This window comes from Panthera onca, chromosome B1 (genome assembly GCF_046562875.1).
Source record: "Panthera onca isolate mPanOnc1 chromosome B1, mPanOnc1 haplotype 2, whole genome shotgun sequence".
Classification (NCBI taxonomy): domain Eukaryota; kingdom Metazoa; phylum Chordata; class Mammalia; order Carnivora; family Felidae; genus Panthera; species Panthera onca.
The window spans coordinates 163414728-163440537 of NC_138342.1; the positions used below are offsets into that span (position 1 = coordinate 163414728).

Here is a 25810-nt window from a genome sequence, read left to right on the forward strand (position 1 = left end):
TGCTGAGGGCAAGGGCAGTGATGAAGGGCAGCACAGAACTGAATTACACATGTATAATACTAGTATAATGCATTGTAATATATAACATGGGTTCTAGTAGACTTCAGTATTAATATTAGACTTCATGGTGCCTACAGACAGGTCGAAGTGATTAAAAGATATCCCTGAGGGGTGCTTGGGTGACTCAGTCGGTTAAGCACCCAACTCTGGATTTCGGCCCAGGTCATGATCTCACGGTTTGTGAGTTTGAGCCATGCATCCGGCTCTGCACTGATGGTGCGAAGCCTGCTTATGATTCTCTCTCTCTCTCTCTCTCTCTCTCTCTCTCTCCCTCTCTCTCTCCCTCTCTCTCTGCCCTTTCAGTGCTGTCTCTCTCTCTCTCTCAAAATAAATAAACTTAAAAAAAATACTTCATTAAAAAAAAGAAAAAAGATGTCCCCAAAACCAGAGTGATCAGTATGAAACGGACTTGGTATCACACAGTTGAACATTCCACAGGACAGCAAGTATGGTGAGTATCGCAGAGGAGGGGTCTGTGAGGAAAGGAAATCTCAGTGGCCTCATATTGAAGCCACACACCCCACAGACACCTACAGAAAAGCAAGCACATGTATCCCGAAACCATCACCCATGAGCTCTGACCCTGACAGACACCCACACCCACACACAGATGCCCATCCGTACATATCCACACCTCGAAAAGAGATGTGCTCTTCACACACAAGTTCAAGGGTAAATTATTTTTCAGTTCCTCATGAAAGAACTGGGAAATGGACAAATGCCCAGGGCTCCTTAGCGAGGTTTGGTGACCCAAGACAGCACTCACGATTGAACTTATATGTCATCACCCCTTGGCTCCATTCCAAACAGGTTTCGTGTGCACCCCAAAAGAAAATGCACCGTAAGTTCCTGGAAGCATTGGGTCTTTTGAAAGAGTGAATTAGTGTTCGTGGGAGGGGGTTGCTGAAACTTCAGATGAAGAGAAATGGCAAGCATGGACTGTTTATTCCAGAATTCCAAATGTTCTCCATGGACATGCATTTATTTGTGTAAACAGATAATGGTCTTTTAATGTACTCTGGCTCATTTTCAGCACAGGTCAAGTTCAAATGCTTTGTGCTGCCTGGACAGTAACTGGGCCTTGAGGAGATCCAGGTGGTTCTGACCAGATGAGAAGCACGTGACTTGTCCAGTAGAGGACCCACTCAGTTCCAGAGGTCTGTGTTCCTGGACTCCCAGCCACGTTTCATCCCTAGTGGAAGGTTGCATCCTGGTTCAAAGACGAAACCTTTGATTCCTTCCTCCCACCTACCATATTCACAAAAAGTCCTAAGGCACGAGGGGGAAGCTGGCTTGGACTAGAAGCCCTAGAAGTTTGTTTGAACATCACAGCCCCTTTGTAAATCAACATTTGAATGAGTTAAGTGCACGTGAGTGAGTCTGAAACACAAGGGTCACATTCCCTCTAAAATACTTGGGGTGCAAAATGCACTCCAAATTTAGCCTAATCCCAAATTAGGAGGCAGACCTTGTCAAGTCTCCCTTGCCCTGAAGTTTGGCCCAGCAACCAGGAACCCCAGCTGGAAAGGACAGAGCTGGAGTTCCCGGGCCTGAATTCCTGTGGTTGGCTTGTGACAGCCGCCTGACGGCCTTCCCCGGGAGGCGGGGGGGGGGGGGGGGGGGGGGGGGGGCGGATCCTGCACCCGGACTCCATAATCTGTACCAACAATACCAAAGGCACTGTGATGGGTCTTCCCCAGCAGGCAGAATGTGAGGCAAGCGATAATAAGAACAATGAAAGGGTCTGACATGGAAATTTCAGTAGGAAACAAGCAATTACATGAGAACAAACATTCCCAACGCCACTCACAATCATCAGAACACATAACAGTGATTATAAAAATGATAGCAACAAATTCAGACCCGGAGCAGTTTGTGCTTTAGAAAAGAGAGTCCTCCTGGGGCGGAGCTGTGACCTTCCCTGGCACATGTGGACAGTGTGTGTGTGTGTGTGTGTGTGTATGCCTTTTAGAACACATGAATTTCATTTGACTTGATTTAAAGCTGGATCTCTTTCCCCTGCAGTTGAAACCACTTCTCTTGAGCAAACACATTTCCATCCACCAGGCAGGGAGGAAATTGTGAGTCAGAAAAGAGGCCAGGATTTTCTCTGGACCTGCTCTATGTTCAGTCTGAGGATTGCTGGAAAATGTTCAGACTTGGAGAAAAGAACATTCCCCCACTGTAGAGCTGTGCTCTCCAATCCAGGACTAGAGGTAGGATCACAGTGAGGAGGGTCTAGGATAGAGATATCTTGCTAGGATCCAAACGGACTAGGCCACATCAGCTGTTCTTTTTCAATCACGATTCATGGTGCCATGGATCCAGTGTCTAAGGTTTTAAGGTATGTTCTTTCCTTCCATTGAATGGAAAGCAATGCAAGTCTATAGGTTCTGGCACATATCTAAACTGTCCTGGCTTAGCCTCCATTGTGGGATGCCTCTATCACCCATATCTGGCCTCCATATCATAAACAGTCATTGGTCCTGGTATTGCAAAGACGAGGCATCCAAACATAAGGAGGCAGCTTGAGAAAATTACCAGAATATGCTAATGGTTTACTTGTGGTGGCAGTTGGCAAGTTGGGGGCAGACCTAGGAAGGCTTCATGCTGACATTAATTGCAGTTTATGGCTGGTGCTTATTTTTCTTTCTAGCCAACTACAAGCTGCCTCCTCATCCCCTCCCACCCCTGGGGGGGGGGGGGGCCTTGGGGCCTCCTCCAGGCCTGGCCCAGGTCAGGCCCTGATTTACCGTGCTGGAAGGCTATACCACAGAAGTCACCAAGTCACCTGCCAAGCACAGCAGCCAAATTTCGATTCCTGGTAGCCTCAGCTGCCAGCCTTGGGAGGGAGCGCTGACCCCAGAGGAATCCAGTTAATTCTGTGCAACCCACCCTGGCTGTTGTGGGCCACGTTGTGAAATAGGCACTTGGGTTTTGGCATGTGTCGCCTTTATTCCTTCAGATTATAGGCTTAATCTTCTAGGCAAAGAGGCACAACTACTCAGATCTGCATAAACTCTCCAGAGAACTAGATAGCAAAACTGAAAACTAAGGTCCTTACCCCAGCCCCCAGCCCCCACCCCCACTCACTCATTCCTGGTACAAATAGTGACAGTGGATGCTGGTGTGAGTTATCAAAATGTGCAAGAAATGAGTTTATGTACAAAGCACTTCAACAGGGGCTCTTCTTTGTACTTCCCTTTTTTGAAAGGAAATCTAAGTTCTGGGTTTTGATTGCTTTATTAATCTTTAAGCTCTGACATCTAAGGAATTGAGATGCTCTGGCCAGGGATCCCACCTGGCTAGCCAATGAACAGGCTTCCTGGGCGTACATGGTTCTAGGGCCCAGGACTCAGGTACTCTGGGGAAGGGATTGATGTAAAACTGGGTCTCTTTCCCTGTAGTTGAAATTTTGCTAGGATCCAAACTGACTGGGACCCACCCATAATCCTTTTTTTTTTTTTTTTCATCAAGATTCACAACACCATCAATCCAGTTTTCTAAGTAAGAATTTTTCCTTGGAGCTCACACTGCCCATGGCAGAGCTTAGGTGAAATCCTGAGGACGGGACCATGAGAATTCCAAAGCCTTCACCCCAGCCCCCATCCACCACTTCTGGCACTCAGGTGATGGGAAGGTCATCCTAATTAAAACCACGTGGTTGGGTTTCAGCTGTGGAAAATTGCTGGATCCTTTCTCCTTCCTCCCACCTCCTCTTTCTCTCCTTAAACACACACATGCAACTTTCCTTCCCTTTATTTAAGCAAACAATCCTCTCCATGATTAAATACAGCTCCTTCTTATCTAAATAGTCCACAGATGTATAAAGACACAGGAGCTTTCTGCTCCTATTTGAAGCTCGTTCTGGTACCCATCTTCTCCAAACCTACAAAAAAGGCCCTCGCTGACAGAAATTCCTAACGCCTGTTCCTCAGTAAATCAGCCCTGCTCGGCAGGCTGTCCTCAATTTATCAAAGAGGTGGGATTTCCCTTCCAAATACTTCAGTTTTCCCCTCTTCTTGGCCTCTCCCATAACCTGAGCTTGAAACTGCCCAGATGTGAACAAATGGAACATGAAAAGTCCCAATTCTGTTGTCAGATTCTGGTATGACTTCAGCTGTCGAGGTAAATACCGCCAATTGGTCAACTTCAACGACCTCTGGTGGTCCAGGCCTGGGAACTAAGGGGATTCCCCGGAGGGCAGAGGCTTGGAGTGTTAATAGATTGCTAAGGAAAAAAAAGAAGGGATCTGTGAGTTTCCAGAGTAAGTGGAGTCTGCGCAAGAAGAATCAACTGTCAAGATCTGGGATAAAAGTGAAATCCAGAGAGTGGGTTGGGAGGGTTAGCCCACAGCTTTGGGTTTCTACCTGGAGCTCTCCCACAGTGTGATTTTCTTTCCAACCCGAGGCATGGTTAATATTGAGTCCCATGGAGACGGGCTGTACACAGGGATCCCAGACATGGCATTATTGCGGCAGGAAGCAAAGACCCTGCTGAGCCCTGCAGCCCTTCTCACCTACCCCTTCCAGCCTCAACCTCAAAGTGTGCTTGGCAGACCAGAAGTCAGCCTCTCATCAGGAGAAGCCCATGGGAAATGCAGGACTCAGGCCCCACCCCCTTACCCAATCAGAATATGCATTTTCATACAGTCTCCTGGTGGCTCCTGTGCATATTAAAGTCTGAGAAGCACTACTTGGGAAGCCACATGTAGCCAGCTAAAGGAAATAGGCTCATTCCTGCCCTCGTGTCTCTAACCGACCTCTTTTATTAACTAATACCTAATAAGAATAACTCAGAACTTTAGAAAGGGCTGCAGCAATATGGAGTATGTGGGTGGGGATAAGGGGGAATACCAAAATAATATCCTGCCTGTCATCCCCAGGCCAAAAAAAATGTCCAAACAAAATATTTTACAAAGTGAGATCCAGCAGATTGCTGGTATGTGGGAAACCTAGAGCACTAGTTCAAAGTTCCAATTCTAGGGCCCTATGGCAAACTTTTGAATCTGAAATTTCCACGTGTGGATGTCAGAAACTGCTTGTTAGGCTCTCCTGGGTATCTATGCTAAAAAAAATTTTTTTTCAATGAAATTTTGAGGTTTATCTGTCATCGAAGGTGTGTTACCTTAACTTTCTCTTACACAGGGAAAGAAATTGGAAAATTCCTTCTGGTTCTTTTCTCTCTGAAGGGCATGGATAAATATGTGGGGCTTGGAATGGGCTAGATTCATGGGGAAATAATAAAACGAACCTATATTTGCATTTCTTATATAGTTCTAGGGATCCATGCTAAAATTTAAGACTGGTTCTATTTCCTTTGATTACTATTAGAGGATTGGTACAGATTTCTCTTCCTCAGGAGCAAAAGTGAATTGCTGATACTTCTGGACCCACCGTGGGGAGATAGCCTTAGGAGTAAGAGCAACCTGGGGTGCCTGGGTGACTCAGTTAAGTGTCTGACTCTTGGTTTTGGCTCAGGTCATGATCTCATGGTTTGTAAGTTTGAGCCCCGCTGTCAGCATGGAGCCTGCTTGGGATTCTCTCTCTCTCTCTCTCTCTCTCTCTCTCTCTCTGAGCCTGCTTGGGATTCTCTCTCTCTCTCTCTCTCTCTCTCTCTCTCTCTCTCTCTCCTTCTCTGTCTGCCACTCCCCTGTTTGTGCTCTCTCTCAATAAATAAATAAATAAATAAATAAACAAATAAATAAGAAGAGCAACCTAACTTGGATAACATTGTGACCCTTCATCTCTTTCTGCCCCTGAGTAGGAGAGCACCTGTACAATTCCCTGAAGAGATGTGGATGTTACAGAGTTGAGGTCAAGGCTGCCAATCTTGGTGCTAGCAGCATGTCTTAGGCACAAGGCTCAAGTAGTCCTGACCCTTGGGTACCCCACACTCCAGGGTGACTCCAGCAGCACAAGCCAAGATGCCTTTGTACATACTTGAGCATCTTTTTGCTGATATGTTAAAAAAAATTCAAAACAGCAATGGGAAGTCATGGGTCACAGTGATGGGGCTTCAGCGGGGTCACAAAGACATGCTACCCAACCTAAAAGAGATTTTCCTTTTCATTAACCACAGGAATACAAAGGAAAAATGCCAATATTGGCCTTGACCTAGCTAGCATATCACTAGTTCACCAGTCATGTACATTCGTATGGGAAGATCTTTAGATACTAGAGCACAACTTTAATGGAATTTTCCTAAGTCCTCCTACCATGCCTGAGAAATGGTGTCTTTGTGCTTAGGTGTGGTTTTGGGTGACCCAGCAGTATTTGCTCACTTCTGGGTAAAATTGCCAGTTGTCTGAGGTTTGGAAGTGCCCTGTTAATCAGGCAATGACATCAAATGAAGTTGTCACCGTAATTGCTTACAGAATTAAAAGTCACCCTGAGGAATCCCTTGGGCAACAGGCATATAACCTAATATGAAACAGCTTGGGCTCAGTAAGTGCCACACTTGGGGTCCAAAGAGAAGCTGGACAGTAACTCAGATGTCGTTCCCACATGTCTAGCCCGTAGGAGCCCTGGGTTCTGGTTCTAGCAACACCATTGACCTGGGACCCCCAAACTCCTTACGAAACCCCAGCCATCTTCCCCTATCACCTTCTCCATCTGTATATTAAACAGTTGGACATGGTTCCCTCTAAGATCTCGTGTGGGTCTAAGACCCCAGATCCCAGAGAGTTTTCAAATTTTAGTTGGTAATTTTAACCAGAATTAGCTGAAGGGAAAAGGCATCTGAAACCAAAAACATGGAAAAGAACGGCAGCATTGAAAACACAGTCTTTGTAGAACAAGTATTTAACCTTTTCTCTGGTCTGAAACACACGCAGCTGGGAGAAACGCTTCTGGAAGTTATTCACAGGAGCAGATGATCACTGTGGGATGGGGGTGAAGGTATCAGGCAGTGCCTCCCAGGTGCTCCTCCAGCCCACCCAGGCCCAGTTATCATTTGCAAGTTGTAAAACCAGGACGAGAAAACATCACTGAAGAAACTCAAGCAGGGGGATGTATGTGCAGTGGAAGAGAGTGAGTGGTCTATCACTGGGGACAGTGGGGGGAAAGACACAACTCACATTATCATTGATTAATTGAGTGATTTTAGTCAAGTGAATATTGATACATGGCAGGAAAAGCATGAAAGTAAAATGAACACATACGGGAATTACTATTAACATAAGTGATAACATCAAAACATCTGGTAAAATGCAGTTAAAACAACAACACAAATGAAATGGAATGTAAAACATTTTCACAGTATTCAAAGCTTTTGTAAAAGATTTAGACTCTATGTGAGGGGACTAGGGGAAACGGGAATTTCACCTGTGCCCTATGTATCCGCTGGTGACAGATCGGAATGGCCACTACGTTATTCTGTGGGAGTTACCCAAAGGTGCACTTCAGAGACAGCTGTGGAGTTGCAACAGAGCAACGATTTAATTGGAGTCTGATGAGAAATATACATTCTAGCTCTGAGCATGGGGGTCTGTAATCAACACATCCAAGTGAAAACTGGAGCTCTGACAGGATTCTGCCTCCAAAAGCCCTTGGTGCTAATGCACCAGGACCAGGAGCCAAGTGTCACATGGGATATTCTAAAGGTGAAGTGTTCTTGGGGTTCTCACTTTCTATCTTCTGAGAGAACTAGTTATCTTTGAAGACTAAATTGAGCTCTGCCATGACTTCACAGGATCCTACCCAGCAGGATTACTTCTCACCTTTACAAATATGACCTTTGAACTAGCAATAGTTATAAATCACATACAGACCTCCTCTTTTAGAAACCGATGACCAAGCCAATAGTCTATACACTGGTTCTGTTCTACCAATGGTTTGTTGTTTCTCAACAAAGGTTTGTGATAAGAAGGCAGTTTTGGGCTCACAGCCTCCTTTTGCATCCTCAAATTGCTGGTGTGTTGTAGACCAAGAGTGTGTATCTCAAATCCACAGTCAAATTCAAAAGTCCTGGGACCATATGGTTGGGGTAAAACGTGCAGCTGCAGTTCACATTTCCAATTTATTTTGAACTCATTCTGAAAATGTCACTTCCTGTCTGAGGATTCCCATGTAGACAGCTGCGCAGCACGGCCGCCTAATCTTCCGTACTCTTTCTGCTGTAACAGCTAATACCCCACACAGAACCCTTCCCAAGGCCCAGCTTTGGGCAGACGCCTGTTGCATGATGCTCTGTCAAAATGAGCAGATACATATAAGCAATGAACTCATCAGTTAATCAACCAAAACTAAGGCCCAGATCCATGCACTCATGAAATTGTTCTGAATTTCAGTTAACAATAGTAAAGTAGAATATTTCTAATTAACTAATGTATATACACATTTAAAAGAAAATCATCCAAAATTACAGGCAAATCACTTAAGATCCCCAACACTTTATGATTAAAGGTCAGAGAGAACCAAAAAACAAAAGTGTTAAAATAACAAGATCACTAATGGTGAGAGGTTAATTATATCAGGATCACCCTCAGGTAGGTAATGAGTTGGTATGCTAATTTTCAGACTGGAGCCTTCAGAAGTTAACAGAATCTTCCACTGTTTCTGTGTCAGTCCAGGGCCATGGGGGTGACACTTCCCAGCCTCACTGCAGCTTCTGGATTGGGTATAAACATTCATCCGGAGGGACAACCACTAGTTCACCATCTTCAGGTGTTACAGAGAATTAAGAATCAGGCTTGAGGAACAAATTCACATTAATTGCTTAGAATGACTTCCTATACACTGAACAGGAGGAGTAAAGTTGCTTCTGTGAATGAGCTTATGTACATCACTTATTAAACACAAGGGTTTTAAGAAACATCTTCGGGCACTCAGGGAAACCTGTAGAGATGTGTGTTGTCTTTGAAACTCTCTCCTTAGATGGAGACATTTTTGACTTAACTCTCCCTCTGCAGAAATTTAAAAAAAAAAATTTTTTTTTAAGTACAAGGAGGACAGGCAATCTGGCTGTTCTGAATTTCTTTGATCTATAGGCAATCAAGTTTAAGGGAATCCACTTCTTCACAGGAAATAAAGGCATGGGAAGCACTGTGAGTTCTGACCGGCACTGTGTTGGGGCCAGGACAACCCAGAACTCCTCAGGAAAGAGGACCACAAGGTTTGCTCTCAGGCAAATCCACTTCCCACCCCAAATGCCCTGTGAGAGAGCAGCTCTGCTAGAAAGTAGCCTCAAATGCATCGAAAGACCCTCAGCCCAGTACGTCTTTCAAATGTTAATGTTGATTTTTTTTTAAACATTGAAAAGTAAACACAGTTTTTGTTGTTGTTCTCTAAAAAAAAAAAAAAACAACAAAACAAATAAAAACAGAAACAAAAGTGAAATGAGCAAACAGATGAAATCAGAACACTAAGCTCTTCAACCAATTACAATTCACACTGACTCGCAATTTGCTGGGCTGTTCCTAATTTTTTTTCTTTGTTTTCTCTTTAACTATGTTCTTTGAAAACCACTAACCATTGCCTTCTCAGTCTGAAAATCATCGTCTCTCTCATGCCGTGGGTTTGGTGCCCACGGTGTTTCCTTTTCCTCACACAAAGGCAGGCACATGCTGCCCTCCACATGTCTGGAGGCTAGATCACGCACCAAGGCTGATGTTCACTGCCACTTCCATGGCACCTGAGACTAGCTGATTCAGATCAAAAGACAATCACGTGGAGAGGCAGAGCAGACATGACCTCCCTGTGTTTTTACCATTACATACTGTCCTGGTGCTTTTCTTCCCTGCACTTAATTTTCTGGCATTGATCTTCAGTTGTAAGTGTGGTGTGTGTTTGTTTCTGCATAAGGTGGACAGAGACAGAAGTTTCTGGAACTGAAAGCAGCACATCAAAGGCATGGATTAGCTAATAGATCCACAAGCAATTTGTGACCACACAAAGAAAGTTGCAGAACTTAGTTTTTTTGCTGCTGTCTCTCACTTTTTTCCCAATGCTTTTTGGTTGGGGGTTTTGTTTGTTTTTTACTGGCAAAATTTTCTTTTTTAGTGGCTATCTCTGGTTGAAATGGTTTGCACCTACTTTTCCTCAGTGATGTGCTGTTCCACACTGTAGATCCTAAAAGACTTCCTAATCTAAATGGTTTTCCTTACCTGGGTATGCGGCTTTAAATACTGGCGGTACTGGGGTCTAGAGCGTGGCTATGGAGGGGAAGGAGTGGGAAAGCTGCCAGAGCAAAGCCAGCTGGATTACAATGTCCTCTACCAACCGAAGGGGCAGTGAGCACAGACCTCCAGGCTCTAGGGTTGTATGCTCAGCCCCGCCCCTCACCCCGACCCACAGCTCCCTCCCCACCCACCCAGTGAGAATCACTTAAAGACTGATTGAAAAGTGGGGCATTCATGATTTTTCATTTTCTTCATGAAGTTTTTGAATTCCTTGTTTTTCTTGTCCCACTTGTGGATTGCCGTCAGCAAGTACTGGCTCTTCACCTTCCGGCCCATGATGAGAAAATGGTGGCTCAGGTTGTCCAGCTGGTGGCAGGGGCAGTCAGCCCCATTCTTCAGGTATAGGACAAGCTTCTTCAGTTCCTTCTTCTTGATGGGTCCCAGCTTCAGAGGCTTCTTCTTCTTGGGGACAATCTTTTTGTCGCCATTTTCTTTTTTCACTTCTTTTATTTTCATCCTCAACGCTAGAGACGGTGCAGGCAAGGTTGGGGAAGAGGAGAGAAGGAGGGAGAAAAAGCATTTTAGAACCCAGCTTTCCATCTGAAACAATAACCCGAACTTATGGCTCAAGGGGGAGATGAAATGAAAGGCAACTGGCAAGTCAACGAAAGAGGCAGTTTCATAGGTAAGAACCAAGGTCTCAGTTACTTTTCATGTTCTGAGACTGCCCCCTAGTTTTGCGGTGTCTAATGGTAACTCAGTAATTGCCCTGGGACACCATGAGATTCTCAAATAAATTTTCAGAACCAAATGATATTTCTCTTTTTTAAAATTCAGTGACTCAAAATATCCTACACTGCTAAGAGAAGAAGGGAATCATATAATTGAATATAATCCACATAATCTAAAGCTATAGACCTCAGGATTCAAAGAAAAATTTTACCCTGAGGTTGTTTTTTTTTTTTTTTAAGAGAAAGCCATTAGTTTCGTTTTTTAACATCCACGGGACCTAAAATTCCTCAAAAGTTGGATCCTATAAACAAGACTGACAAAATCTATGTGTGCACATGCGGCAATAGAGAAATTAAACAGCACATCAAATGGTCATGCTTGAGTGCATCAAAAATCAGTGTCCAACTTCTGCATCGGAGAAATCATAGTCCCTACCACTGTGCCTCTAGGGAGTTCTGACAGCAGGTACTGCTGATGTTCTGTCAACCACAAAGCAACTACTAATGGATGCCACTAATGCTTCTTTCCACTGGGTAGACCCACACAGAATCAAACTCTGCTTTGAGCTCTTGACAGATTAGAGCAAGTCCTGGTGAAGTCTTGACAGATAAATCCATGTGATGATCTCTTTGAGTCTAATACAGGACAAGGGCTTCCCTTCCTCAGCACCGCTATCTGCAGGAAAAGGAAAGAGCCCATCCACCATGTCCGCCTTATCTTTTCCTTGTCTCTACAGACCCTGAGTTAACATTATTTTAATGTGAATGTATGGACAGGAAATTTAGTGAAGATAATTAAATTCGCATGGAGGCATTCTGCACTTGATCTTAGCCAAAAGGCCGAGAAGCGATGCGTGGAGGCATTCTATAAGATGTAAATGCACTAAAACTATGGTGCCACTGTGACACTCAACACCCCTCTCAGGTTGGCCAGCCCAGATATTTACCAGGGAGATGAAAGTCATTTTCTAGATGCTAGTCACCAGATAATTTGTACATCCTCTGAATTCTTCTAACTTCAAAATTAGCAAGCCTCCTCTTTTTCATGACTTGAAACTCCCACCCAGGCTCCATGAGGAAAGGCTTGAATGTGAACAGAATAACAGTAGTTAACAATTATGAGAGCATATGGCATGCCAGGAAGTGTGCTAAGTATTTTCCATGAATTTCCTCAATTAAACCTAACAACTCCATGAGGAAGGTATAATTATTTTCCCCATTTAATAGATGAGAAAAGTGTGGTGTAGGGGGTTAAGTTAACTTGGCCAAAGTTTCTAATCCTCAATTTAAACCCATGTCTTAAATGTGCACTTTTAATCACCATGCAGTCCATGCTGACTCTATGGCAGCAAAATTCTTCATAATGAACCCCATATTTAGAGGACCGGCGAAATGGATCAAGAAAATAGGGGAGAAGAGCTCAGACTCACTTCCTGGTTTCACCCACATTTCAAAATGACTTCGTTTACAAAATGGTAAAAGAGTTTCTCCTGGTTTAAAAAGACTGCTGTAGCAAAGGCTTTATTATTCAGTATTTACTTGATTAAAAAACACACCCTTGGCTAACCCAAGAATAAGAAGGAGAGGGGAAAATCCTACGAACAAACCTTTAATGAATGTGTCAAAGTCAGTAAATTAAACCCACTCCCACTGCTTTCTTTTCTTTACAAAAGGAGTTCCAGATTTTGCAGTCTACTTAACCTCATATAATACCCTAGGCCTGGTATCCCTTAAGAAACGCCTCACTCCCAAGGGCAGCAGAAGGTTCAGGAACTGGGCACTAAGCAGCAGAAGACTCTTGCTGAGGATTAACCTTGACCTTTCAGGCTGGTCCAGGCTTCCCAGCACACATGGAAGTGAGTTGAGCACAGCTTCCCAATGAGTTCCTTTCTTTAAGCTCTCCCTGACCCAAACCGGCCACTGCCCAGTGCTTCTGATTATGCTTTATTCCTACCCCCATTGCAGACAAAGTGTAAGGGGACCAGCAGGCAGGAGTGTGGCAAACAGAAAGCATAGAAACTACCTGTCCAGGGCTTCACCCCAGACATGCCCACACAGGCCTACACTTGGGTTAGTTTGTTGGCTTACAAACTTTGTGCCTGATGGTTCACTTGGGAAAAGACTTCAACTGTTCTGGTCTGTGGCTTGCTGCAGGAGGAAGGTTCTCAGTGGAGTTCAAGAAGGAACCAGCAGGAGGAGACTCACTGCCCAGGCCTAGGGAAAGTCAAGTTTCCATCTTGGCCTCCCCTCTGCAAAACAGAGAAAACAGGACTGGGGGAAACCACTCATCAAAGAAAGGAATAGTACAGGAGGGGAAGGCAGTAAGAACAATTCTGCTCCTTTCACGAGACCCTCTAAATAAGGTGGCCCCAAGGTATTAGGTGAATCCCAAGCTACTTCCCAAAACCTAAGGCTGGCAACCAAGCATTGCTCTAGAAGCGCTGGAATGCATCAACAGCAGATATGAGTGCATGCCCCAGCTGACAGTGTGGCACCTTCTTTTCTGCAGAGAAGTGAGCCATCATTTTTTGAGTGCCGCACTCCACAGATGAGCACAGGGTAGGCTGCTTATGTGCAGCGCCTTATTTCATGCTCACAGCACTCATGCTAAGAAGGCATCATTATTATTTATCACAATCAAGGAGAAGGACTCAGGTCAAGTAATGACAACACGAAGCCACAGTATGTAAGAGAGATAGAATCAGAATTAAAACCCACACTTAACCCCAAAGACCACACTCTTTCCTACTATACCATGACTGGGTTTAAAATGATATTGCTTCAGTGGAAACTATTTCACTCTTTTGATTGTGTTGCTTTTAATCACAACTCAAATCAAAAATTAATGTTCCTTTGCCATGACCGTGTAAAGGAATTTAGTTTACATAGGTGGGGGGACACCGAGGGGAGAGGGGAAATCAAATGATGGAAATGTGTTATGCATTAGACTCTTTATTTCTTGCCATTTGGCTCAGTTTCTTTTTTGAGGTGGGGAGAGTAAGGAAGGAGGAGGCACATATGGCCAGAAATTACTAACATCTTTCCATCTTTTAAGGGTTTATTTTAGGGATGCAGATTACCAACAATGTTTGGATAGGCGATTAGCCGGCCAAGGTTGATTTCCCTGTGCCTTGTGGATATACGCACAGCCCCCCACCATACCACATCCAGGGGCTTCTGACACAGGGGTGGGTGCTGGCCCAGGAGCAGCCTGGAACGATCACCACTTCCTCTTCCCCTACCCGGCCTCCACTACACAGAGGGTGCCTGAGCCCCAGAGATTCACCCATAGACTGTGTTCACAGTTTGCAATGCAAATGGTGGTGTGGGCAAGGAGGAGAAGCCAAAGAGGCAGCAGCTGGGGCACTAGACAGAGTACTGGGTCCTGGGTTCTAACTGTGTGACCACAAAATCTGGTTTCTGCTCTCTGAATCTCAGTTTTCCATCTGTAAAGCATATGGTGCTGACTGCTGGCCTTGCAGCACTACCATCCAGAGGGCCCATGTGGGTCAATGCTGGGAGTCTAGCCAACCTCATCTCTAGGATTCCCCATGCTGTGCACAGTCTTCTCTTGCTTCATTGTGTGCCCTTCTCACCCTGGGGGAATATGCTACAACTACCTCCGGCCCTTGATCTCGGCTACCTGTAACACCTGGACCCCAAACTAAAACAAAACAAATAAACAAAACACCTTAGTGTTTTTTAGCAACAACTTCACATCTTCTGAGAGTAGAATATTACTCCTACCTCTCACCTTGCTGGTTGGTCACTGCCAGCAAGAATTCAGAGACCCAGAAACTTGGAAAACCCCAGGTAAGGTTGCCACTAGGGTTCATCTGGGTCTTTCTGATCAATATTAAAATAAATAACCCCTTATGTTCAGGTAGACATTTAAATTTCATCCCACTTTTAGTCACCTGAAGCCCTATTTTTTGCTCCCAAATGATACTTCTTTGGTAGCTTCCCCATGAAGCTTGGCCATATTTCTGAGGCTAAAATGAGAATAGGAAACTTATTACATCCATTGCAAACCAACACTCTCTTTAAAACCACCTCTCTGTCCTGGCCCTCTAACGCTAATGGTGCCACCATTAGTCCAATTACCTCAACAGGGTGCTGGGGTGTATGGCAACCCTTGGCTGAGAGCCAGCCATTCATACAACCAATAACGTGGAATTGCTGCTGGAGTGCAAGGAGGATTTGATGCAAAAACTGGAAAAGGGGCTGAGTTAGGAACCAGATCTGTGACTCAGCTGATTACAATGAAGGGAAAAGAGAGAAGAAGGGCCCTCAGCGAGCACCATCATTAGGGAGAGAGGACATGTTATTGTAAAAGTAATCAGAGGCGCAGATGGAAAACCAGGCGGCCAAGTGTCTCAGAAGGCACAGGGGGAGGGCATTTCAAATAGAGGACATGCTCCTCCATCCCAAATGCTGCAGTTTAAGCATGAGTGTGAGGTGAGATCACTCATCTTGGTGACTTGGGGTCACTGGTGGCCTATCGAAGGCACAGATCCTGATCCGAAGGGGTGGGCATGAATTCCAAAGAGCTAAAAACCACTGGGAAGTGAAAAGGAAAGGTATGCCATACTGGCAACCACCATGCTTCTGGAATGTTTGTGAAGAGTTACCACTGGCTACTTCTAGCCAAACATATTAGATTGAGCACACACAATCATTTCCATTCCATTCTGAAGTCAGTTTAAAATTAAAGTAAAAAAAAGTTATAAACACATGCAAGAAAACAAGAACATATCAGCATGCAGTATAATGGAAAGCAAATGGATGGTGAAACCTGGCTTGACAGGGAGAAGAAAAACTGAAGCTTAGCAGCTTACAGATAGGGGTGCCAGTAACAAACAAGCCAGTCCACACTGCAAGACCCAGAAATGCTCATGAATTGGGGCCACTGGGTATTTCTGACCTCAGAAATACAGTTTAAAAAACTGTATTAAATATAAGAATTGGTTGTCTGTAGAAGGACACTCAGGTCCACTAGGTTTGGGCCATAAATCTGGTAACAGCCCCTCACCAACTCCAGCAACAGCCAAAAGGTTGATTCTAATAGAATGTGTGAACCAGAAGACTCTGGGCTTAGGCATACCAGACACAAGGGAAGGGCAAAGTGGCGAGGCACTGCACTGAGTCCAAAGGAGTAAGTGAAGTCTGCACAATAAATGGTGAGTCCCTCAGGTCTTATATCCTCCAGAGAGGAGTGAAGGGTTTCTATCTAAAGAAACTAGTAGCCCTAAATAAAAGACCTACAGTGCTCCTACCAACAAAACTCTCAAACGAGGCCCAACAAATCACAGGTCATACATGCACACACAGAGCTTCCAATGTAATGCTTCACTCTTTGAATGGCCAGCCAAGGGTCAGCAAGCATTAAGCAAAGTCTCTAAGGGCGAACAATAGAGACCAAAACATACAAACCAAACAAGAAAAAGAGAATTCAGAGACAACAGAGACCACTTAGGGAACACAAGAAAACCTTTTACAAAGATAATATTAGATAAGACATTGTATTCATAAAAGCAGAACACAAAATTTTTAGAAGAAACATTCAGAGGGGTGCCTGTGTGGCTCAGTCGGTTGGGCATCTGACTTCGGCTCCAGTCATGATCTCACAGTTTGTGAGTTCAAGCCTCACGTCGGGCTCTGTGCTGACAGCTCGGAGCCTGGAGCCTGCTTCAGATTCTGTGTCTCCCTCTCTCCGCCCACCCCACCCCCCAACTCATGCTCTGTCTCTCTCTATCTCTCAAATATAAATAAACGTTAAAAAAATTTAAATAAAAGAAAGAAACTAAGAAACATTCAGAGAACAAAAAGAGTATTAGGAAATTTAAAACATAACAATGCTATACAAGTGCTTTAAGACATGGTTGAAAACAGTTTCCAGGGAAGCCAAACAAAATGACAAAGAGTTGGGAAATAGGAGACAGGAAGATGACACAGAACAAGAGAGAACCAAGAAAACAGATGAGAGAAATACCAAAGAAATCATACACAAAAATTTCCAGAAATAAACATGAGTTCTCAGATTAACAGTTACCCAGCTCAACAAATCATGACATTTAGAAACACCAACATAAAGAGAATGTTTACAGTCCTCTAGAGAAAAAGAGATTATACATTAAATACAAAGGATCCAGCAATCAGAATGGCATTGGATTTATCAACAGCAACCCTAGAAGCTGGAGGATAACGGATCAATGCCTTTAGAATTCCCCAATTCAACACTGAGCCAAGCTATCAATCAGTGTATGCGTGCAGAATAAAGACATCTTCAGAAGTTCGATCGTTAGAACAAAGTTGTCTTCCAGAGATCTTTTCTTGGGAAAGTACTCCATGATGCATTCTACAAAAGTGCAGAACAAGACACGGGATTCAGGAAACCAAAGATTTAACATCTGATAAAAGCAATAGAAGTCTTAAAATGATTTTTCCAGAATGACCATGTGGCAGGCCTGAAGCTCAATCAGTCCACACTGAAACAGGAGGAAAGAGGGCTCAGGCAAACTATCTGCAGAAAAGTTCGAGGCTGAATTCATACTATAAACATTAAGAACTGGGAAAATAAAATGAGACAATTGCTATCTCAAAGGAAAAAAAAAGGTACAAAAGAAAGGAAATACAAATGCAGTATAGTACATGGCTCAGCTGCAGATCATATTTATTTATTGTAATAAATTAATCATTGAGTATTAATTTAACTGAAAGTGTGATATAATTCTACCATAAAAATGGGGAGAAGTGGAGATATAAGACAGATAAATCTTTATCTTCAATAATAATACAATATCAATAATTATTCAATAATACAAAATCAAAAAATAATGTCTAAAAATTAAAGTTCAGAAATGATGTCTGAAAAATAAAATTAAAATTCAGAAATAAAAGTAAGACACATAAATCTTTGTCTTCAATAAAAAAAGATCAGTAATAACTAAAAATTAAAATGAAAAATTATTTACTGACCCCATTTTGCTAAATATCAAAAGAAGTAGCTAAATTAGTTGGAAAATATTCCCTTTGGGTTGTAAGAATTAATGGTTGGAAAGGAATCAGGCAGAGGTTTTGTTAGAAACATTTCAATACCATGACTTTTTAAATTGCATTTATTTTGACTCAAAAAAACTTAAGCTTTAAAAAGGCTTATAGTCTAGTAAAGAACTTAAATGTGTATAAACTCTAAATCGATCCCAAAACTGTGAGATCTTAAAAGAAATGCAAAGATTACATTTCTAGGTCCTCTACTTTCCATTCAGCCGAGGGAGCTTGGCATTAGTTAGGGCTTCTCAAGGGCTTTGTTTGAATAAGAGCTCTGCTCCTTGCCTCTCCACCCAGAGCTCTCTGCTGTATTCCACAGTTCCTCTGAACAGGAAGTAAGAAAGCAAAGGGGGTGCATGGGGTCCTGGCACATTCTAGGGGCAGTTGGGCAATGACAAATCATTCTGGGGCAGGTAACAGACCACACACCCTGACTCCTTAGTAACTCACTTTTTGTCCTCGGTTACTTTCTCCTGTGGAGAGGCCTGAAGATCCCAGTAGATGGTTTGAGGAGTAGGGGGTAATACTGGAAAACTGTTTACAACATGACCTGTTACCAGCCTCTTGAATCGGGAAGGCCCACAGATGGGCACCCCATGTAGCAGCCCGGTGGGCTTGGCTTACACCCCTCCTCTAAATGGAAAAGCCTGTTCAGACAGCAAGACTTCACTAAGCAGTAATGACAGAAAGGACCTGATTTCTACTTCCCAGCCCCATTTTCACAAATATCTCGGGTGGATGACCCTAAGGCAGCAAGTGCAATAGTGCAGATGAGATTTGTTAATGGCACTGGGTAAGGGATTGGCTGTGAGAAACCACAGCCTCCTTCCAACATGCAGTAGAGGGTCTGGGCACCAGGGCAAGCTGACCCAATGAGTCCTACTGACAAAGACCCTGCAATGGAGGCTTAACAGACCTCTCTGTTTCCTGCAGGAGCCGGTGTTTGGCATCATTAATTCATTTAGCAAAGAAAGAGGCTTGCACTCGGTCACAACAACTCAGACTCTGTCCCCTGACCACAAACCACACTGAACACTTACATGCATTTTCTAACTATAGGACATACATTACCAAACACAATGATTGAAAGCAGCTTTCTTTTTCTCTCATTACAAGAAAATAACAGATGTAGAAAATGCTCCTGAGTGACTTCTTTGAGGCAAATTATTTACTTGAATTTGTCCTGGTTTTTGGACCCCAAACGTCTTGGGGAGGTTGGGAGTGGAGGCAGCAGACAGGAGAGAAGAGTCTGCAGCTTTCGGGACCCTCCTCATCACCCACACAGAAACACACACACAGCACACCAGCACCCATGTCAGCTATCCGGAATCCTTCTACCTAATTGCTTGATTTCATGGATTGTGTTAAATCCCCACTGATTTAAGCTAATGGTACAAAATGAAAACCCCACTTTGAGAGCAAAGAGTTGCCTGGTGGGGTTTTATTTGGGGAGACGTGTGCACTGGCAGCCGTGGCAGCAGGGACAAGGGCCTCAGAGTGGGACAAAGAGGGGCTTTGGCCCTTCTCCTTCCCAGTAAGCCCTGTAGCCCTCCTCCCCATCCCCAGGCAGGGGGCAGAGGAGAATGGGAGAATTGCTTAAATGCAGTCAATCATTAGGATTGATTGAATCTTGGCTCCAAGTCCATGCAAACCTGCCAAGGCAAACAGTTTTTCCTGCTGCGAGGTCACTGGGTTTCCATTCCTCTCCATTCCAGCCTGCCGTGTTTGCCTAAATGGCAAGTTGGAGTATGGAATGGTATCTTGGAATAAAAAAGATGGGGAGTGGGTCTGAAAAGCCATGAGCTTTTCCCAGCTCTGAGAGATATTTAAGAGAAAGCTCCTCAAACTTTAGTGTCACCAGAATCACAGAGGACTTGTTAAAAATGCAGATTGCTAGGGGCCCCTGGGTGGCTCAGTGGGTTACATGGCCAACTCTTGACTTCGGCTCTGGTCACAATCTTGCAGTTTCATGGGTTCGAGCCCCACATTGGGCTCTGCGTTGACAGTGCGGAGCTTGCTTGGAATCTTTGCTCTCTGCTCCTCCCCCACTCATGCTGTCTGTGTCTCTCTCAAAATAAATAAACTTTAAAAAAAGTTTTTTTTAAAAAACTCTGCAGATTGCAGAGCCAGTTTCTGATTTAGTAGCAATAGGATGGGGCCCAAGAATCTGTATTCCTGAAAAGCTCCCAAGTGATGTTGATGCTTCTGGTCTGAAAGGATTCAAGGGTAAGGATAGGGTGGGGTCTTTGGTTTGTCACCTTGGTTGTTCACAGCGGTGCATTCTGAGGATTCTTTCTTGGCTGGTGTTTGCATATCCTGGAGGCTCGACATACTCTATCCCCTCCAAACTCACGGAAGTTCTGGCTGAGGTCAACAAGTTCAACATGGATATGTCCGAGACCCAGCTGACCTTGAGCAAACTGATCCAGCACCATTTTCAGAATCACCAAGGTCTTTGGGGCCCCGATCTTCAGAGGTGAGTCTTGCAAACACAAAGGCTTTGGTAGCAAGAGACAGCACATCTCAGTGGAAAGGACTCTAGCTTCTGGTTCAGACTCCATCACTAACTTTTTGTATAAACTTGTGTAAATCACTTTACTTCTCTGGGTCTTCATGAGGCCACCTGTACCAATTAACCTCAATTTCCTTTTAGCACTGGCAATCTTTCTAAGTCATCATACTTCCTTTCTCTGTCTTGAAAGCCAATATAGAAACACCAATCTACCAAGGGAAAGTACCTTCTATCTCAACATGGTAACCACTGCCCTCACCTGCTTACATCACCTGGGGACCTCGCTTCAATTGACAGTAGTCCAGGCCCACAGTGAACACATTGGCTTGAGAGTCCAGCCCTCGTTGTGAAGTTGTCTAAACTGAAAGATAGCCCCAGGATACAGCAGAAGGAATATAGTCCATGACAGTGTAATAGCACTGTATGGTGACAGATGGTAGCTACACTTGTGGTGAGCATAGCATAACATATAGAGAAGCTGTGTCACTCTGTTGTATGCCCAAAACTAATATAATGCTGTGTGTCTACTATACGCAAATAAATTTTTTTTTAAAGATGGCTCCAGAAAATCTGACACATTCCAAGCATGGTGACCGACAGGTCTTCATGCTATCCCATCTCACAGATGGGAGAAGAGACCTAGGGTGTACCCTGACCCCATGGCTGCCCCTGGACACTTGGTTGGGATATCTCTGAAGAAGGTGTGAGTCCAGTGCCTGTGGCAACTGGGGCAGGCCCACCTTAGCTCTTATCCCTTTACTGTTCTCTCAGCTGATCTCTCTAAAGGCAGGAGGTGTACTTGAAGCAAAATTCATGCTTTTTCTACCCATCCTTCTGGCCAAGCTACAGTCCATCTTCTCCCTGAAGCCTCCCCATCCCGGTCCAGCTTTGACCTTCATGGCCCTCCCTGTGTGAACCATGATTCAGCATAGCATGATAATTACCCATGAGTGTGCCTTACCTGCCCATATCCCCACTATGAATGCGTGCAGCACAAGGACCACATTCATCTCTGTTCATTGACTAGTGTCATGCCTAACACATCAGAGAGCTCAAGCTAACATTTACTGGATATACGAATGAATAAAGAGACGTCAACAGCACACTCACTGCCCTGAAGTTCACAGCCTCACTAGAGAGACTGGAATTATTTGCACAAACCTCTGCTTTAGCACTAGTAACAAGAGCCACCGCCAACAGTTATCGAACACTTGTCTGAGCCAGGCACTGGTCTAGGTGATTCTACACACATTAACTCCATGAAGCCTCTAACAACCCTATGAGGTAAATATTCTAATTAGAAGCAGTTTGCTGATTGGGAGGCAGAATGCTTAACGGGTCAATGGCAGAACCAGAATTTAATCCCAGGGAGTCTAGCTCAAATATGAGTGTATGTGAATAATACCAGAGGGGAAACTAACTCTGCCAGAAGGGGTGGAGGCAAGGTCATTGTTGTGCAACGCCTTCGGCACAGGTGGTGCTCAGAAAAGGTCCCTGTGCACAAGCAGACCTCGAGTGAGGCCTGAGCAGGCAACCACAGCCCTCTGGGTCTATTTCTTCTCTTTAACATGCAGAGAATGTTCTCCAACAAGTTCATCCCGAACACTGTCCCTAAGAAATCCTAACAGAGAGGTGGCTTTGAAACTCTTGAATGGTACCAGTAATTAAGATGATATTAATTTGATATAGTGAAACAGTAAGTAAGAGTCTCCACTTTTAAAGGGCCTAGAATGGGGAAAACTACGAAGTAATTTTCGGAATGGAAAATACCTACAATCAAGAATTAACTGGAAAGAAGTCACTACGCACAATTGTGCACATCAATGATGCAGGGGAGAGAAACATCCCAAATGTTAACAGTAGCTGTCTCTGGGTGGTGAGGAGATAGGTGATGTCAAACCTCTTTATATGCTTTTCACTATTTTCCAAGTTTCATGCAATAAATATGTATTTTATAATCAGAAAAAAAAAGTTTCTCCAAAAAAGAAGTAAGTCATATCAGGAAAAGATTTGGTCAAATAACATGTTTAAAATCTACAGTTCGTGACTCTGGCTCATAGACAGGTGTTCAGAGGTTACTCTCTGTTCCTTGTAAGAGGTTTTGCTGCCTCAGGAGGGGAAGCAGATTTTCACAGAAATCCCAGGAACCACCAAATTCAATGTCTATTAATCCTGTGTGCATTTGACCAGGATTTCCCATCCAAAAAATTTGTTAATTCCTTGCTATGCCATGAAGTTTCAATGGGTGGTCACCACAGAGATGCCCTGGTCATGGGGTGGAGGACCAACTATGTAAGTGAGCTTCCAAACCAGGACATTTTTGAGACAGAAAGAAGGTAATTGATCATTATGCCAGGACAACAGGAATAAACCGGGACCATCCTGGACAAACTAGAATGTTTGGCCATCCTAGCAAGAAACTAGCCCGTATGTAAAGAGTGCATGCATGTTTTAAAGATGTGACTGACAGGATGCCTGCCTGGCTCAGTCAGAAAGGCATGTGACTCTAGATATTGGGGTCATGAGTTCAAGCCCCACACTGGGTGTAGAGATTACTTGAATAAATAAAACTTAAAAAATGAAGATGTGACTGGCATGGAGCTGGTGGTGAGGAGTCTGGTGAACAGGAGGTGACAGATCCCCATCTTCTCCCTCTCTGGACTCCCCAAACCACCCAGCAGGTGCACAGGTCAGAGAATAAGGCATACTTTATCTAACCCAGGAGCTCCCAACCCTTCCAAAGTGGTGAAAGAGACAGCCCTGGCTGGGGGAAAACAGAGTCCAGTAGATACAGAACCATTCAGCTGGTAAAAACCTTTGACACAGCCATGAGTCCTAAGCCATTCCCTCAGTTTAGGGAGGAGACCAATGCCCAGTCAGTGATTTGAGGCACAAAGCTATTTGAGGTATAATATGCAGAACAGAACACCCCTGTCCTGAGGTATCTTCCCTTCACTGTGGCAAGCTGCTTTTCAGGTCTGAGGTGAGGGAATGTTCTCACTCAGGACTCACTGTACCCCCTTTTCCCTCTCAAGGGCATGCTAGGAATAAAAGGACTCAGAGAGGGAAACACCCCTCTGACCCATCACAGTCTTCTCCAAAGTACCAAGCTAAGAAAGCTCAAAAGACAGAGGCCAGTGTCCGAAATCCTTCATTCTGACCGTCATATGGTTTTGCTCTGAGGCAGAAACAGAAGCCTCATCTCAAGACCTGATCCCACCCCTCCATTGATATTACGTGCACTTACTCATTTACATTTCTGATCCTGCATATCTACCCAACTTTCTGCACTTCAATTTTCTGTTTCTTTTTTTCCCCACCATTCTAGTCTTTGTGTAAACAGCAGGGATACTCTGAAGACCTAGTCGCCCTAGCAACCTGCCCAACGGTGGCCCTTCACAGGTACCAAGGTCCAGCCCAAACCTACGCCCCTGGCGCACACCTTCCCCATCCATGGGATCCGGAGCCTAAGAGGAGCCCAGGGTGCCAGGGAAATAAAGGCAGTGGGGATGCGTATGCCTCTCTGCCCCCAACTAAACTCCCTGCTGTTTCTTCAGGATTGACACTTACTTACATGGCTGTGAAAGCTGTGGTCCCCTGGGGCAGCAGAGAAGGGACAAGTAACCCCAGGCCCAAAAGAGACCCACACGAAGTCTGGTGGATAGGCAAAGACTCCGGGTACTGCAGAGACAGACATAGCAAGTGCATTCCTACCCTTCAGGTGGCAAATGCCTTCTGGGTATTTACCAAGTTCTGGGCAAGGTCTTTCAATGTGCCCAAGTACTCTCCACATAGATGCATCCCTTCCTACTGAGAACAATCAAAGTCCCAGGGGTTAGGGGCAATGACTCTGGCTCCAAAGCCCCTTTGGACAGTCCTGTGATCACCCAGTTCCCCTAATAGGTGTGCCCAGTACAGAGAGAGGGTCAGTAGAGTCCCCCTCTCCCCGCTCCCACCAAAAACACACTCACTTTGCCTAGTTCCTTTCTCTGGTTCTCAGTGCACCACCCAGAGAGCTAGGGGGAGGCCTCTGGGATTGTGCCCCAAGGGCATTCATCACACTACCCCCATCCCTACCCCCAATCATCCTCCCACACACACAGTTACCCCCCCAACTCACATACAAACATAGAGCGCTTGCAGTCACTTCAGAACACAAAATGTTTAAGTTCATGGCTACCATCCAAAGATTTCAGATAAGTCAGTAAGTGGGAATGCATCTTGTCAACTGTGGGGTGCTATACAAGCACCAATACCAGTTTATATCTTTTGTGGATAGATGTGTACAGAGAGACACCATATAAACAAGAGCCACAGTGCCAATCCATAAAAAGTTGAGGATTTGCTGAGAAACTATTCTTAATATGGCATGCACGCTAGAGCTGATTATGATCAGTAGCCTGAGGGGCTGTGGGCAGTGGTCAGAGGAGCCGACACACCCGGTGGTATGAAGAATTGCATAAAGATGCAGGCTCAAGATCTAGGATCCCTGTGCAAAGCTGCTGACTGTTTTCTCGTGCTCAAGTCTACCCTGATCATGGTTCCTCCAGCAAAAGGCACATACTGTGCCTACCGTTCAACCAATCTTTATTTTACTGAGCTGCTGGAGCAACTCATTAGAGAGCTTCTGAGCACTCAGTGCTGGGGCACTGCTTCCCAAGCACCTTCTGGGGAGCTGACTGCCCTCCATGTCTGCATCTGACTCTCCCAGGCTGGCTGCATGCAGATGTCCTCTGACCTCAGGTGTAGAACAATGTACCTCGTGGCTCTTGGTTTTCTGTGGCTCCACTCACAAGCATGCCTGTCACGTTAGAAAGTGGGTCTCATGACACGCCTGTCTCCAGCAGCTACACATCAGAGCCACTGGCTATTATGCCAAGCTGCTCCCTGCCTCCCAGTAACTACCAGGAGCCAGGCCGCAGCATGTGGGACGCAGCATCCCTTGGGTTACCATCTCATGCCTAGAATTTCCTCTATCAAGTCAGGCACTCCAGACTGACAATGCTTTCTTCATTGGAAACCCTTTCCAAGATTCACACATCAATAACCCACTGCGTGAAGCTGGCTTTGCTTCGTGTGGTTGCGAGTCCATAACACCTCTGACAACCACTCTGTACTGTCATCTACCAAGTTTGCCTCAGGGACCCCTGGTACTGACTGTCAAGTGCCAGGCACTGTTCTAAGGGTCCTATCGTTCATCTTCCCAGCAACCTAATGAACGAGGTACTATTATCATCCACCTTTTAAGACAAGTGGATTTAGGCATATAATTTCCCAAAAGACACCAGCTAGTAAATGACCTAGAGCCAGGATTCAATCTCAGGAAAGTTGGCTCTA

General features: G+C 44.7%; 1 protein-coding gene across 1 annotated transcript in view; it reads right to left on the reverse strand.

Annotated features, from left to right (window-relative positions):
* Nucleotides 1-7145: 7145 nt before the first annotated feature.
* The window catches only part of SFRP1 (secreted frizzled related protein 1), a 43618-nt gene continuing 24953 nt past the window's right edge, over nucleotides 7146-25810 (reverse strand). Inside the window, exon 3 of the mRNA XM_060653491.3 lies at nucleotides 7146-10704. Coding sequence (XP_060509474.1) covers nucleotides 10382-10704 — 323 coding nt within the window. The 3' untranslated portion in view covers nucleotides 7146-10381. The remainder of the gene's footprint in view (nucleotides 10705-25810) is intronic.